At 34.3% G+C, this 17,551-nt stretch overlaps 1 protein-coding gene across 1 annotated transcript in view; it reads left to right on the top strand.

The window, feature by feature from the left end:
• PREP (prolyl endopeptidase) overlaps positions 1–17,551 on the top strand; it is a 163,749-nt gene that overhangs the window by 11,752 nt on the left and 134,446 nt on the right. Inside the window, exons 3-6 of the mRNA XM_001368042.5 lie at positions 10,270–10,403; positions 10,919–11,049; positions 14,132–14,341; positions 16,267–16,388. Of these exons, the coding sequence (XP_001368079.1) occupies positions 10,270–10,403; positions 10,919–11,049; positions 14,132–14,341; positions 16,267–16,388 (597 nt within the window). The remainder of the gene's footprint in view (positions 1–10,269; positions 10,404–10,918; positions 11,050–14,131; positions 14,342–16,266; positions 16,389–17,551) is intronic.

Raw genomic sequence — 17,551 nt, 5'->3', positions numbered from 1 at the left:
TCCTTCCTTCCTTCCTTCCTTCCTTCCTTCCTTCCTTCCTTCCTTCCTTCCTTCCTTCCTTTCTTCCTTTCTTCCTTTCTTCCTTACCTTCAGTCTTAGAATCAATACTGTGTATTGACTCCAGGGCAGAAGAGTGGTAAGGGCTAGGCAATGGGAGTTAAGTAAATTCCCCAGGATCACACAGCTTGTCTAGCTTGGTGAATGTCTAACATTTCAAGAATAAAGGAAAAGTTGATCTTAAAAGATAGATGTAAACATGAAGCCTGATTCACTTACTAAGAGTTTGTCCATGTTATCATCAATTTGCCTTTAGTGAAGTTGAATCACAGAGTAACATTGGGATTTCCCAGAGTCAGGCTTTTGTTCTAGCTACAAAATCATTAGTTGACCCACTCCTCCTACTCACTAGAGACACTATTGAGCATGAGAAGCTCTTAATAAATGATTGTTAAAAAGAATAATAGCTAATAGCATATTTATAGAGGGACTTTAAAACATTTTACATACATTATCTCAGATGTTTCTAACCACTCCTTTTTGGTCTAGATGCTACAGATATTCTTGTCCATTTTTTGCAGATAATGAAGCTAAGATTAAGAGAGGCTAAGTAAATTTCCAACACACAGCCAATAAGAATCATAGACCAATTATGGTCTTAGGTTTTCCCTTGGTCCAGGCATAACACTTGTTCTACTGTACTATATGGCCTTTGATCATAAATCTCTCAGTTATCAACTAGGTCTCAGTGCTTCTAGAAAGAAAAATGCCATATTAGCTTTGTTACATTGGAAGCTTGAGATTTATTGGTGTCCATATTACTGTCCCTTCCCTACCCTCCCAGCCTATAATACTCAATATTTTTCCTTCTCATGACATGCTTCTATCCTCCTTAAGGTGGTATGCGGTATAAGGAGAAGAGTCTTGAACTTGTATCACTAGACTCATGTTGAAGTCCTGGCTTTATTAATATCTCTGAGATCCTAAAACATTTTTTTTGAGTAAAAAATATTTTTAAACAATAATCTACTCTTCTTACTATCTTTTACCACCACTCAGAAATTTTAAAAAATATATAAATTAATTAATAGCCCTATAATAAATTCATCAATATATCTCTACATAGTACAACAAAACAAATAACCACATGCACCAGGTCTAAATATGTATGCCTTTCCACTTTAAATTCATCATTATTCTTTTAAGAGGTATGCTTTATTCTTTTGAATGGACTCATGGGTTATCATTGAATTGATCATAGTTCTGAAGTCTTTCATAGTGGTTTTCATCAATAATGTTATTATAGAAATCATTCTACTAATTCAACTCTTTGCCCAACATCAATTCATAAAGATTTCCTCTGAAATTGCCCATTTCATCATTTCTTCATTTCTTATGGCAGAGTAGAAGTCCTTTACATTTATTTATATACCGCAGGTTGTTAGCCATTCCCCAATAGAAGGATATCACTTGATTTTCAGTTTTTTGGCTGCCACAAAAAGAGCTGCAGTTAATATATTAATATATAAAATGCAAATAATATAATACAACATATAGATCATTTTCTTCTTCTGTTTCTTATGGTATCTGTCCAAGGTACTGATGGACTGATTCAGTTAGACTGCTTATAACAGTTATTCTTCATCTATTTGTTTGGAGGGTTGTTTTTTTTTTTGTTGTTCCATTTTAGAATAATCTTTTTTGAGTGATTGTGAAATCTCATTGAGGAAGTTTTATAGAATTCTGAGGTTGATGCAGTCTTCATACTATCATCTTTAAACAAGGACATTTGAATGACTTCATTCCTATAAGGGATACTCTTTCACTTGTTAGGACTTGTTAGAACATTTTTCCTTTACAGTAGGAAAGACCTTTGGCAAATATGTATTTCTCTATTCCAAGCAAAGTAACATCTGCTTACATTTGGCAAAGAATTTTGTAAAATCCTGAATTATGAGTAACAGCTGCCAAAAGTTATGAACTTTCTAAAAAACTCTAATAGTTTTTCTAGATTACTTATTCTTCCTAAATCTTCCTATTCCACTTATTCCTTATTTCATAATTGTCAATTAGGAGATAGCTCTTCTTTGACCCTCTTCCTCCTTTCCCCTTTTAAAAATACAGTTGAAGACCATTTTTGAGAGACAGAAAATTATTCATTTTACCTACTTTATGACCTCTTTACAAAACTTTTATTCATTCTCAGTGATATTTCTCAATTTAGCTGCTCCTTTTAATGACTTACTATCATATTCTTTGCAATAGAGGATAATCCTAGTGGCCTGCCCGTTAGCTGCCAAAGTGGCTAACTTTTCTCTCAGCATATGCAGAGTGCTGGAAAAGCCATAGTATGGCCAATTATTTGGTGAGTTTCTTTGATCTTTTTTTTTTTAACCCTTACCTTCCATCTTGGAGTCAATACTGTGTATTGGCTCCAAGGCAGAAGAAGAGTGGTAAGAGCTAGGCAATGGGGGTCAAGTGACTTGCCCAGGGTCACACAGCTGGGAAGTGTCTGAGGCCAGATTTGAACCTAGGACTTCCCGTCTCTAGGCCTGGCTCTCCATCCACTGAGCTACCCAGCTGCCTCCGAGTTTCTTTGATCTTGATGTATATGGAAAGGGACCAGGTTTGATCCGTTTGGGAAAAGAGAGCTTTTTTATAGGAGCTAGGAAGAAAAAACATTCAGTAAGGAAAGAAAGCAAGTTCTTTTTAAGTGTATTATTGTCATTTATCTCTTATAGAATTCACCTTAAGTATGACTCTTCTCCTAAAGGGTTATAGGACTTGGGAATAAATCATGAGGCTGAATTTATGTAAACTGATTGATCACACTAGACTAACTGGTTTGCCTCTTTAGACATATTAAGCTCGTAAATCATAAAAACATTTCCTCCTATTACTTGGTATTTAACAATACTTTTAATCTTTCCTCAAACCTTTTTCCATATAGTTTTCTAAATAAAATTGGTGCTTTAGCTTCCAACATAGATGCCAGAGTTAGGACAGCACAAAAACTGTAATTATTGAAATTGTAGTAACTTGGGAAAGGACGAGGCAGGCATGAACCCTTGCTGGAAAACATTAAAACTTATTAATGTGTACCTGGAGAGTATGTTCTAAGCATCACAAATGATAATTGACAGTGTATAATGTTAAGATTTGCAGGGTTCTTTATACTTTGTCTTGTTTGATCTTTCTAGCAATACTGTTATTATTAAATTATTATTATTATATATTATTATTAAATACTATGTTATTATTCCCAGGATGTAACCAAGTCTTTCTGGCACCCAAGTCTAGCTCTTTATCTATATGATACTGCTGCTCAAACAATGACTTGTAGGGGGCCAGACACATAGATGCTTGGTAAAATATCTTTTCACTGATTTAAAATTTTTTATTTTATTTGCAGTGCCATTAATTTTCCCATGGACAAATAGTTTTCTGTAATTAGCACCATATTACGACAGAGAGGCTCATATAAATAATAAGACGAGAATAATAATCATTGAACATATTGAACTTAATTTTGGACATTACCAAGTTATTCTAGTTTGGTTGGTGTTCAAGGGATCATAGATTTATACCTGGAAGAGACTTTAGGAGCAATCTAGTCTATCCCCCCTCGATTTATAATAAGTAAGTTAAGATTGAGGTATTTAAAGTGATTTAACTGAAGTCAGTATTGAACTGGAAGGGTCTTTAGAGTAATTGTAGTGTTTTTGGAAAAAAATGTAAAAAAACCACTGCTTTAAAGGAGAGAGAACCTGATGGGGAAGAATAAGATAAGTGTCTTGTTTTATAGAATTTAGTCTCCTGTATAAGGTGTTCCCATGGACATTTCCTCCTTTGAAACGTTTCCTGTTAGCTCACTGAGAAATTTTACATAAGACCTTTTTCTTATAGTAGTGTAGTAAGGTAGAAGAGGAAAAAAAGTGCACATTTTATTAGAGCTATGTTTGTGTGGATCTTTGTAGGAGTGGTGATTTGACATCATTGCTTTGTATGGCTTGTTGGTTTTCTGCCTATTGTAATTAAAAATTAATCTTGGAGACATATTAAATTTACAATTATTTATTAGTAAAGAGAAAGAAAGGGAGAAAGAAATATTATCAGATCTTTCTTTAACTACCATAGTCTTCCCAGACCCAATTCTTCAGATTCAGGATTCCCAGCCAGCCGTGGTCCATTTTATAAGTGGTGACAAGGGACCCCAGCTAAGCATATGGTCATCCCACATAAATTAAGATGAGCCAAGGAGCAGGCTTGCTTGTGTTCAGGAAGGGATTGGAGAAAAAAAAGACCCAGAATTCTACCTTGCCCTGGTGCTCATACAACCCATGACATTACATCTACTCAGTTTTTGATTAGATAGTCTGGGTCACATGTTCTTATGTCTAGGCATTAACCATGCCATGCCATATGCCATGTGATACTCTTCTGCCCACCCATTCAGAAAATCAGAAACTGCCCTGTCATATTGCAACCTGTCTTAATGTGCATGTGCCAGCTATTATATTTTGATATTAATTTCACACAGTTCTCCCTCTGATTCTTTGGGAGGCAAGCATATTAAATCTCCCCATTTTTGATTCTGAGAAGCTAACATGCTAGTCTCCCCAATGAATTATTCTGTGTATGGTGTCTTTATAATTTATGATTTTCTTACTAAGGGCACAAAAGATATTGTACATTTCATGGAGAGTATAATTATGATTTGGGTAATTAAAAGAAAGAAAACAATGATTGATAGGTCCATTGACAAAGATCCATTAAGGGACATTCCCCTTTTTGTCATAAGAGTTTTACAATTAGGATAAGATAAAATTCCATGGAAGAATAAAAGTGGATGGAGGGTTCAGCCTCCCTCAGTTCAGTTCATTATATCCAAAGATTCACTCAGAGTCTCATAATGTAGTGTTTGATTTCTGTAAGCTTCCTTTTTTGCTGTCATCTTTCTAGTCCATTTGGAATTATGATGGCCCTTATAGCATATTCTCTAGGAGATTTGTTTTCCTGTTCCATGTTATTGGCAATATCTTTTCCTAAAATTGCTTTAAAAAGATCTTAGACTTTGGACTTTTAGGATAATTACATACTGTCATGTTAGTCTGGTGTTTGTGAAGGTCATGTTTAAAAGATATATATGCAGAGGAATCTTCCAGAATATTTCAGGATGTTTTTCCTAGGACAAGGACAAACTTGATGGTAGAATAGATTGTGAGGTGGAAGAATTCAGTTCAAAAGGGAAGCAACAAAGGCATTCTGACTTCTGGGATATTAGTCTTTATATTGGGATTTTAGAGTCCTGGAATTTGGTAGCAGGAGGATAGTAAAAAAATGAAAGTGAAAGAAGTTCAGTGTTACGTAATAAACATTTTCAGTTACTTGCAGAAAATAATTAAGGGGGGAAAAACCCCAAACATTCACCTTGATTGCTGAATATTGTAACAACAGCCTTGCTGGGTTTTTGCCCTTCGAGTTATCTTTCACACTTAAATTTCCTTTTGCACAATTTGAATCAAGTCCTTTGCACAAACTCTGTTTATCATACTTTTTTGCCTACTAAGTCAAATACAGTTGCTTAATCAGATATTTCTAGTCCTGTATAACTTGTTGCTTTCCTGCTTTTGCTATATTATACCATTTGCCTTTACTATCCTTATGATTCAGGCAAACTGGTTACTTGATGTGTCTTGTAAACTTTGATTACCTTTTGGCCTCTTTATCTTTGTTCAGAGTATATTGTATTCCTAGAAATCATTCAACCTCTTCTTACTCTGCCTCCCTTAGTCCTATTCCCAACTTTTCTAGCTAAATGTATGACCCCAACAAATTCCTTACTTATAGAAAACTGATGATGAGTTCTAAGGACAAAAAATAGAGATAATGGAAAAGTCAAAGAAGGACAGGGGTCACTGTTTGAGTCAGATGGGATGATGGATAGAAGGAAGAACTACTCAGTTCTTATGTTTCTTGTTTTCTCTGCCAAGGATATGGATCTTTGAACTGGGATGAATTGAACAAAATTGATTAACAGGGACTTGAAACTCAAGATGAGTGAGAAAATGGTGAGAGTATTTTAGATTCCCTTAATTCATTCCTCTTATCCATGCCAGGTGAACTATATCTTTCAAAATGAATTGGCACATGTTTCTAGGCTGCTGTTACTGATCTTAGAAAGGTCATGGAGAAAGAAGTGTGTTCAAACCTGGAAAAGGTCAAATGCTTTCCTATTTCCAAAAAAGGGAAGAGAATAAGAGTCTGCAAACTGTAAGCTTGCCTTCATTTCCTGGTGGTATTCTAAAACATATTATTATTTTTGAATTGAAAATTTTTATTTAATTAATTAATTTAGAATATTTTTCCATGGTTACATGATTTATGTTCTTCCCCCGTCACCTCTCTCTAGTAGCCGATGTGCAATTCTACTGGGTCTAAAATGTATTATTAAAGGAAATATTGAAAATAGGTGATGAAAAACTGACTTAATTTTTTTAAATCATCTTGTCTGATATTTCAGGGGAATGCTATAAATATATATGCCTAGATTTTAGCTGAGTATTTGCAGTCCTTATAGTTAAGATGGAGAGATAGGTTAGATAATAGCACTATTAAGTGGTAAGTGTTGACTATATGCGTAGGTGGAGCCAAGGGGCAGTTGTGGAGGCAGAGTTGGTTTGCTTATCAGATTTGCAAATGATACAAAACTGGGAGGAGGAGCAGGCAACATTGTATTGTGTGACAGCATAAGAAATATAACAATTTAAGAAGAATGTCTTAAATCTAAAAATAAATTTGAAGAGAAAAATGACATTCTTTACTTAAATTAAAGTAAGAGTTTTATAGATGCAAAATGGGTGAGATTAGCCCTACCATCATGTGCAAAATATCTAGAAATTCTAGTGAGCTACTAGTAGCTTAAAATGCAATGACACTGTAACATGACAGCCACCTAAAAGTGAATGGGATCAATTATATGATTCTGCCAACCAGAAAAGGCTGTGGTACTCATGCGCCAAATGTGAGTCAGTTACATAAGACTTGTTTTGGAAAGTAAGCACAATAATAGTTTATAAAATTGAAGTACTTGTACTTTAAAGATGGTCATTCAATCACTTATCACCTTGAATCAAAATGAGAATTGTTTATCTTTTGAGGGTCTGTCAGAATAGAGCTGGAGGTAATCTTAGTAATCATCTAGTCTTACTCATTTGTTTTGTAGATGAACAACCTGAAGTGTCAGGCTCTAGATAGTTCTAGATAGTGTCCCAAACAGCATAAATTTTGCTTAAATCAAACTTTGGCATGTCTTATATCTAATCAGGTTAGTGGTTTTATAAGTAACTTTATCAGCAGAACATTCCAAATCAAAGAGTGATACAGAGGAAGGAAGAAAACCAAACTTTGCTTAATTTACAATATGAGAAATTTGAAATATTTCAAGTTTAATTTTTGAAGGGTGAATAGCCATTTTTAAAAGATGTTAGTTGCATGAAGCATAATTTGGCTCACTAGTGAATTTTTTTTAACAAAATCCTTTTAGTGTACTAGAAAGGCTTTTAAAATACCTCATTGCTGACATTTATAGAATGGAGTCTACTTTAAAAATTGAAGCCACCCACTTTAATATTCATTCTTTATCTGAATCATGAAAAGAAAAGTATTGTATGACCAGAAGTCTCAGGTTCTTTACTTTTAACTTTCCTTTCCCCCACACTTGTATTCTATTTTTTTAAAACATTTCCTTGCTCTTATTCTCCTATATTTTTTTCACCATAATCAGCCAGACTATAAATTATTCTTGCAGACTAAGCAGAACATTTTGGGGGATGTATGAATTCCTTTAGATCACTTATATTTTTCTGCAGACACTGGCCTATCTTTTAAAGCTATACTCTATTCACAAGTTTTCTATCCACATTCTCATCTGCCATCCTGGTTGTTAGTATTCTCCCTACATACTTAGTGTTAGGTGGACATTTCTAAAAGGCAGTACCTTTTACAGTAACTACTTTGTTGATAATATTTCACTGAGCTTAATGAGCTTGTAATCCTGCTGGTTAAGAATATAGAGTAGGGTATGAAGATAGGGAGGGAATGAATGATCAAGTAGAAGAGAAATAAGAATTAGAAGTTCTGGGTCTGTCTGTACAAAGGGGAGTTGGGGGACCTAGAGTCAAGTGTACACAAGTAGGAAGCATCCATTATATTTGAAGTGTCATTATGTGCAGAAAATTCTATGAAAAGATTCTCTACTCCAGTGCCTCAGTGGAGCAGGGAAGTAACCCAACTTCTCAATGGTGGCATCAATAGATTGCCTTGTCCAGCTTCATAAAGTCACAGAACATAATTTTGATTTGTTTTTTACACTGTTTATTATGAGGGAAATTAATATTATTAGGATATTGCAGGTGGCTGTCAGGTAGCTCTTTGGGCTAGAAATAATTAGTACTTAGGTTTCAGCTTAGAATTGTGGGATAAGTGGTGGTAAAATATTGAAAGCAAAAATGTAGTGATTACGTAGAATTTCTAAGCTTGACATACAGGAATTTTGTGATTATGAAGGGGAAAATCTGTTACACTATAAAATGAATTCCATTATGAAAGATACTTATTAATATGATATCTGGTATTTACTTTATACTTTCAGGTTCATAATCTTTATCTGCATTAACTCATTTGATCCTGAGGGTCAGTGACATAAAATGACTGGCCGTGGATAGTACAGTTAGTGTCTTGAGTTGCAATCAAACCCAGGTCTACCTGACAAGTCCTACATTGGATATTTAAAGTAAAGCAGAACAGAAATGAAGACAGCAAATTTTGAGCAAGCAAGTCTATTTAGTGATAGAGTGTTTTTAGGTATTTACTTTCTTGGATATCAGTGCTTTCAAGATGAAGTATAAAAGATTAATGCCTTTTAAAATAACTTGAAAAAAATTGCCCTTCCTGGCATTAAGCCAAATTCCTTCAGCATTATGATGATGTTTTCTTTGTAGGTAGCTCAAAGGATGCTTTGTGCATAGCATGCCCAGGCAGAAGATGTGGTAAATTTGAATGGACCAGGTTGACCTTGATGATCCTTAAAAAATAGCTTGATCTTTTCCTTTATATACCTGTATATACAAAAGAAGCTGAATCCTCCATAGTCAAATATAATTGTTGATAAAGGACTAAAGAACTTCATAGCATGGTACAGTCACTAAAATATAGGACATTTTACATAGTATGGTAAACCAACAATTGTTTATTCCTTGCAGCAAGCAGTTTGAAATAATAGTAATTTTTTAAAACTACCTTTTCCCTTGCTGTAATTATCAGGTATATTTTCATAGACCATTCAGAACGAAAATGACCTTAGATATAATCTCAACCAACTCCTTTATTTTATAGCTGAGGAAACTGTGGTCCATAGGAGTGAAGTGACTTGCCAAAAGGTCACACAACTAGTGTCAGGATATGAACTTGGAACACCGAGTCTTTTGACTACAAGTCTATCATTCTCCTATTTATCAGTGTTCTTCTTGCTATACTGTGCCATTCTTTTTAAATAATCATTAATAACTAATCCCACATATATCTCAAACCTCAAAATTAGAATAGATCTCAGATTGGAAGGGACTTTAGAAGCTCTCTTGTTTAATCTTCAAAACAGGAAGCCTCTTTCATTCTTACATCCAACAAATGGTTATCTATCCTTTGCTTCAAGACCTCTGGTTAAAGAGAATGTAACTTCTTTCCAAGCTGGCTTTCTATATTTTTAGATAGCCCTACTTGTTAAGCTGTTTCTAAATCAAGTCTAAATCTGCCTTTTTGATTGGTTATTTTATTTATTAAGGGCCATTATCAAAAAACTGTTCAGAATTCCAGAAGAGTCGTAGCAGTATGGTGTGGTTAGAGCATTGGCCTTGATGGCTATTACTGCCTTCCTGGGCCAAGAAGATTTTCTTCTTTAACTAAATCCTTCCTCTAAAACCATTTTTTTCTTGTCAATTATTTCCAACTGTTAGCAGCTTTCTATAAATTAATTTGTTAGGCAATCAAAGACGAGTAGCTTTTAAAAAGGGCCTAGACCATTCCAATTTTGTTTAATTTTTTTATTGAATACCAACTAAATAGAAAAGCAGTAGTTTGAAATTGAGTGTTTAGATTTATCAGAAAAGGATAAACAGTTTTTGTTAATGCTTTGATTGTGTTGATGGGTAGAATTGCTTATTGGAAACTTTTGTATTTTAATTACTTTGTATCCAATTTTATTTTTTGCTCCAGGCTTTTGTGGAGGCCCAAAATAAGATTACAGTGCCCTTTCTTGAGCAATGTCCTGTTAGAGGCTTATACAAAGAAAGAATGACTGAATTATATGACTATCCAAAGTATAGCTGCCACTTCAAAAAAGGAAAAAGGTATGTGGGATTTAATTTTTAATTTGTGGTTCAAAATTATTCTCCTAGGATCTAAAAAAATGGTTCTACAAAAATAATATTTCATGAAAATTTATGCATTTATAAAGTTTAAATATGAGAATAACATATCTTTGACCTGTGAGCTTCTTCTCTAGTTTTAAAACTATCCCTGAAAAGTAATTGACTAGAAAAATGTCAGTAGGCGACAAGAGTTTGGATTTAGACTTTGAGGGAAGAGTGGGACAAATAGCAATTCACTTTAATTTGTTATAATACAGGTGTGCACTAGTGTAATAGCTGTGTAAGTTGAATACTTATACTCCTGATTTCCTGTGTCCCTGTAATTAGAATCAAAGATAAACCTTGACTTAATTATGATCTCTGAGCTGTGTGATTTTAAAAATTTTGTTTTTGCTGGAGTTGTTTTATATTTATGTGTATGTGATATATATAGATATGTATATATATATATATATATATAATTTAACTACATTATATTCTTATCTGTCCTCTAGGTATTTTCATTTTTATAACACAGGACTGCAGAACCAACGAGTATTATATGTACAAGATTCCTTAGATGGAGAAGCCAGGGTATTCTTGGATCCAAACAAGCTTTCTGATGATGGCACTGTGGCTCTTCGAGGTGAGCAAGCCTCACAAAACATTCTTTGAGTTCATAACAGTTTCAAATCAGATCTATGCTAGAAGAGCTCTTATGAATCTTCTTCAGTTGTATAGACGAGAAAACTGAGACTTAGAGGGGTTAATTGGTTTATACAAAGTCATAGGTCATTAGTGTCTGAGCAAAGTTTGGAACCCAGGTCCTCTACCTTCACCTCCAGTGCCTTTTTTAAACAATTGATAGAGGCTTTTGTATTATTAGAAGCATGAATTACTAGTTGATTCTTTTTTCCGATAAGCATTCATTCCATGTCAGGAAGTAAAATTTCACATGATATAAACAGAATACAATATCAGGCCATGCTTTTCCATATTGGTGATAGGAAGTTGAAATAGGAATTGTTCACATGCTTTGCATAGTAACTTAGAGAATAGTATGTCTCAAACAGGAAAAAATAAACACATTATCTTTCTTTCTCTTCTTAGAACTGACTCCCTATTTTGATTACAACTCAGTGATAGGGTGTTTTAAGGTTAGTCTTTTGTAGAGGAGAAGCTGTTCATACAGGGATTCATGGCAAGGTATAGGGAATTAGAGATCTTGGGGGATCCAAAGAGAATGGCTATACCTCACTTGAATCCAAGTGACTCATCATTTTAGACTCATTTGGGACAATTGTATGATTTTTGTAGTATGTAGAATTGTTTTTATTTCCTATAGATAATTAGACCTCTTAAGCTCTGTGGCCTTCATTCTTGTGACATGGAGAAAAATCTAGATGCAGGCCTTTAAGTACAGGGAGAAAAAAACTTCATACAATGAAATATGAAAGAAATGTCTCACGCTTAGGAGTATGGGCTATTAGTTAAATAGTCATAGTTTCTGACTTCAAAATATAGGAAAAGAGTAAAAGCCTTTGAGATAAATCTTTTCTGATTTAACAGTGACCCAACTGGTTTCAAGAATGATTAGGTGACCAGATTTATCAAGACTAGTTTTACCTATGTATTTCAGATAATCAAAAGGCTGTGACAATAGGACATTTTACTACCTTCCTTGAGGACAAAGGTCTTTAAAGAAAAATTAATAAATAGGCTTTGATGGCTACTTTTTTTTTGAACTACACTTGGGATTTCTTTGGCTTATGGAATTCCTTGTGAAAAAATGCCGTCTAATGATATATATCAGTAGCTCTTTTGCAAATTATAGTCTTGAATTATAGTCTTAGAATTGCCTAAAGCCCTGAGAATTTAAATTACCCAGAGTTACACATACTTTGGGCATCATTGTCAGAATTCAAACCTAGACTTCTCAACTGTGAGACAGTTCTATTCACTCTGCTTAGTCTACCTCTGTAGGTTACTATTTTCTAAAGAGGACTCTCTTACCAGTTGATAGGGAGAACATACTGTCCAAAGCTTAATCCATGATAGACTGACAGTCCTAAATGAAAGAATAGGTATTTCTGTTCATCCTCATGTTCTCTTCAGGGTTCTCCAATGGGAGGTAGAATTTTAATTTGCTATAAAATTCTAGATATACCTTGTTAGTGAAAAAAATTTGATTGAGCATATTCCTGTAGCCTTTTTTATTTTTGGGGGAAAGCATCTGGCATGGATTCAAACTACTAGGATTCAAGACTTGGCATATTAGAGGAATTCTTGAAAAATTGGATAGGTGTCATAGACCACTGTTTCATCAGATCTTTTCAGAGATCTTTCTTTTGCCTGAAAATGAATATATCAATTTGAGGCTTTTTTATCCACTAACACCTTTTTCTGTTCATTTAATATGTAGCAGTACCTAGATGATAATCACTAATCATTGTTGAAAGTGAAATCCAGCTTGTTTTAATATGCAGTCTGAAGTTTTAATATACAGTTATTTAATTTAATTTGGTATCTAATGAAAGGCAAAAAAAGGCCCCTGCTCTCAAGAAGCTCTCAGTTTGGGGGGACAAACAGCACACAAATAACTATGTACAAACAAAATAAATTGGCTAAATTGGTAATAATCTCAAAAGGAATAGCATAAGGAATTTCCATTGCATTTAACAATAAGGCACATCACAAAGGTGTTGCTATTTACATTGTGTTTCCAGTCAAAACATTTTGAGCTTTGTAATTATCAAATGATGATAGCGTCATACAATGTTGGCATTTGAAGGGATTTTAGAAATCATTTGATTTCTAGGCATCTAAATACTGCCTAATACTTGCTGCTTGCCAGGTGAAGTTTTTCTTACCAACTAGTCAGCTTTCCATGACCAGAAAGTCAGTGTAAAATGGTACAAAATGTCTGAAACTATATTTCTTTATGGTGGCTTTCATTTAAATAAATAATCTATACAGAAGGGGAAATCTGTTTCCATTACTCCTAATTGAATTCCAGCTATGGATGACATGGTAGGAGAAGGGGTTATAGACAATTATAAATGTTACATAAAATATATTTTTATTTTAAATTGTTAGCCATTAAAATTAAATTCAACAAATATTAACTGCTTTCATCTACACATAGATGTTAAAATAAAACTGAAATATTCTTTGCCCTCAAGAAGCATTTTAAAACAAAACCAAAAAACACAACTTAAAAGAAACTTTGCTTTTTGATTGACCTTATCTTTCCATCATCCTAAAAAAACCAAGCATAAGATCACCAACCAACAATCCTTTCTTTTTTTCTATTTCAGAATAAACACATTTAAATACTTATTTTTGCATTAAATCTGGACTTTGCATAGTCAAAGGTAGTGGGCCTTACACTATAATGTTTGAATACTCTGAGAAATGGTGTTGTAAAGAGAGATCTCATTTAGTTTTGAATCCATTCCATAAATTATACAGTGGCTACAAATAGTTTATTTTATTTGATATGCATCATAATTTATTCATTCCTAATTCTTTTCCCTTATTCTCTTTACTATAAAAAGATTCGAAAAATCTTAGGAATACTTTATTTTAAATATGCATTTCATTCCTAGATCAATATAAAGATACCAGTAATAGGAAGATATTTTGGTTCAGAGGGCACAAAGAATGAGTTGAAAAATGCAAACACTTATATGCTTCTGCTGATTTTTTTCTTCTGTCATAATCCACAGGCTATGCATTTAGTGAAGATGGTGAATATTTTGCCTATGGTCTGAGTTCCAGTGGTTCAGACTGGGTAACAATCAAATTTATGAAAGTCGATGGACCCAAGGACCTTCCAGATGTTCTAGAGAGAGTCAAATTCAGTTGCATGGCTTGGACCCATGATGGAAAGGGAATGTTTTACAACTGCTACCCCAAACAAGATGGAAAAAGTGATGGTAAGATGATGGATCTTTTTGGAGTAATTGTTGACAAAAATAACTTCTAGAGTTACTTGAGTGTAGGGTAGCATTTTCCAGAACACCAGTTATACCACTCGGGGAGGTAAGATTATTATGAAATCCTGTAGTTTAGTTGGCTTTGGTAGTGGCATTGTTGTAGGCAGGGACATTATAGGGGTTCCTTACAGCACTTCCTGACCTGGCTTTCTTTGAGTGTCAGTTTACTTTGTTATATATTGTGCGAAGAATGAATCAAACTTTCTTTGTCTATCAATCAGCAATTTTTAAACCAAAAACTTAAACACCCTTACTTAACACTAAATAAGGGAGTTCCCAAGTCATTTACTAAAGTGAGTGTCAACTCCAGAGGCCATGGACCACCCCCTAGGCAGTGCTAAGCAAATTGAAAGACTGCAATTGAGTCCCATAAAGTGGAGGAAGGGGACAGGAAGGGATGTGGAAAAAGGACTATAAAAAGTCCTGAACTTCTTGTCCGGGGAACTTCTGGTGACATGACTTTTGGAGGTGTCTTTGGACTTGACCTTAGGCTTGGACCTTGACTTTGGCTCTTGAATTGCTTCTTGGAGGACTGTTCTGCTCACTTAGAAAGGACTAAGGGTCCTAAACTCTAGACTTCATAAATGTAGGATTTAAATTAATGTCCAATACTCCAAGTGTTATATTTTATAAAATTTATTAATAATCCTTGAAGTAAAGGAATAAAAAGGAAATAGAAATATAAAAATGTAATTACCTAACCAAAATAAAACCATGTGAATAGTTCTTTCTCTTCTCTCAAAAAGCCTTCCACAGCTGCCTGGGAACACAAGAAGAGAGAGCAAGAGGCAGGACTACACAAAATTTATATCCTGCCTATGTCAGCACGTAACATAGGAGAAGGAGAGTGGGGTGCTGGGAATTGTAGTTCTGGGGTTCAGATTCCAATTGCACAGTTGGAAGATGATAATATGAAATGTCATCTCAGGTAGACTTATCTACTCTTCCTTTTCCTGTTTTTGCCGCAAGGAAGGGTCATGGCTCAATTGCTACTTTTTGCTAGGAGGAACTATTGCATTGAAAGTTGTACCCTTGTCATCTTTCAGAAATCATTGATTTTTCTAGCTGCATTGGCCTTGAATGTCATAGTGTTTTTCCTTTGCTTCCAGCTTTCAGCTTTTGCTCTTTCTTGGTTTTTATCCCTGCAACATCTTTGTTTGGGGGCTGCCGTTGAAGTAAAAGAAAGCTCATTGAGCAACAGGAGGACAAGGATGTTTAGGTTGACTGAGAGAGAAAGAGAGCCTTCATGCTATCAGAAGTTGCCTTTGTAGTAATGGGTACAAAGTGCTCAAGATATTGGAAATTTAGAAATTACTAGCTTTATCAAATGTGTGTAGTTGGCATATGGTATACTGATCAATGTGATTTTGTAATTGAAAAGAATAGCAGTTATTATTGTTTCTTAATCTTACATTTAAGTAATAATGATGGAGCTGGAGAATGTGAATGTCCTTTTCTACTCCTATTTTTATCAAAAGTGCTTCAAATGCGTTTTTATGCTGTTTGATGGCAGAGTCCTTTGAAATAACAAAGGCAGTATTTTAAGTGTTCTTGTTACAAATGTCTGGAATGGAACATGTAATTCACTAAGTATCCTAAAGTTGGTTATGTTAGGATATTATGTCAATTTTATTATAATTTAACAGGTAGGGTTGCTATTTTTGTAGAATAAAGACTAAATGCTACTTCACAATATGGGACTCAGCAATTAAGTATAAATAATGTCTGGGCTAACTCCCATCTGTATGATGGGTGGAAAATAATCCTGGACACATTACTCTGCTTTCTAAATGTAGGACATTATCTGAAATGAATAGAATAGATCATAGATAATGGCTTTAAACTGAATTGCTTAATTCTTTCAGGCACTGAGACATCCACAAATCTTCACCAGAAGCTATTCTACCATGTTTTGGGGACTGATCAAGCAGAGGATATTTTGTGTGCCGAATTTCCTGAGGAGCCAAAGTGGATGGGTGGAGCTGAGGTATTGTTTAACCCTTTGGAACTTAAACTTTTATCCAGATTCCATCTACAGAATACTTAGGAGAAGAGGAATGTTTTTAACTGGAAGACCAGTCTGCTGCTGCTAAAATAAAAGACAAAAGTAAAGGAGGGTATTTCAGGAAGCATCCCAAAATCATATGCTACACATGTACCTCTAGACGATTCTTGAAAATTGCCTACAAATCAGACTTTGCAGTCATGTCCTATTTCCCATGTACTTAATGTTTTTTTTTAAGAACCAGATTATATTCCATGGAGAAATTTATTTATACTTTATAGAGGTGACAAAATCAAATGTAGCATATTCTTTAAAATCACCTGTTGAAAGATCTATAGAGATAGGTTCTATATGAGATATGGCTCTATAGAGATAGGAAATGAATTACAATTTCATTGATAAAGAAAACACCCTTTACAAGGAAGACCATCACCTTTTCTACAACTTTTATTCTTAGGGAATTTCCTAAAGCACAGAGAGGCTAAGTGAACTGGCAAGTGGATTACAGGCTTTATATTTCAGGGGTGGGGCTAGAATCCATGTCTTCCTGATGCTGGTTAGCTTTCTATCCACAGTGCTTAACTACCTATTATATAGGGTATTCATTTTTAACCTAATAACTTATTATCATGGGACTATAATAATATATATATATCTTTAACTCTTTTATTTCCATCTTAGAATCAATAATATGTTTTGATTCTAAGGGAGAAGAACAATAAGAGTTAGGCAATAGGGGTTATATGATTTGACCAGGGTCACATGGCTAGGAAGTGTCTGAAGTCATATTTGAACCCAGAACCTCTTGTAGTGGCAAGGCCTGGAACAAAATGGTAGAGTATTAGTACACATGATAAAAATCTAAAAGAAATGTTCATAACTATTTTTGTGTGTCTTAGAACCTCTGGGCACAGTCAGTCTGATGAAGGCAGGGGACTCGTCATTATACTTTTTTAAACACACATAATAAAATACAGAGGATTACAAAGGAAATCAATTATATTGAAATACAAGTATTCAAATATTTTTAAAAACAACTTCATGCATCCTAAGAATCACTAGCCATAAGGGAAGACACTAGTGGCTTAGCTGAAGCAAAGCAGCACACAGATTGAAAAATTACCCATCCTAATAAAATGTCTGAT

The sequence above is a fragment of the Monodelphis domestica genome, chromosome 2 (genome assembly GCF_027887165.1).
Source record: "Monodelphis domestica isolate mMonDom1 chromosome 2, mMonDom1.pri, whole genome shotgun sequence".
Lineage (NCBI taxonomy): Eukaryota > Metazoa > Chordata > Mammalia > Didelphimorphia > Didelphidae > Monodelphis > Monodelphis domestica.
Note: the sequence above shows the minus strand (reverse complement) of the source record. Positions and strands in the feature narration are given on the sequence as shown.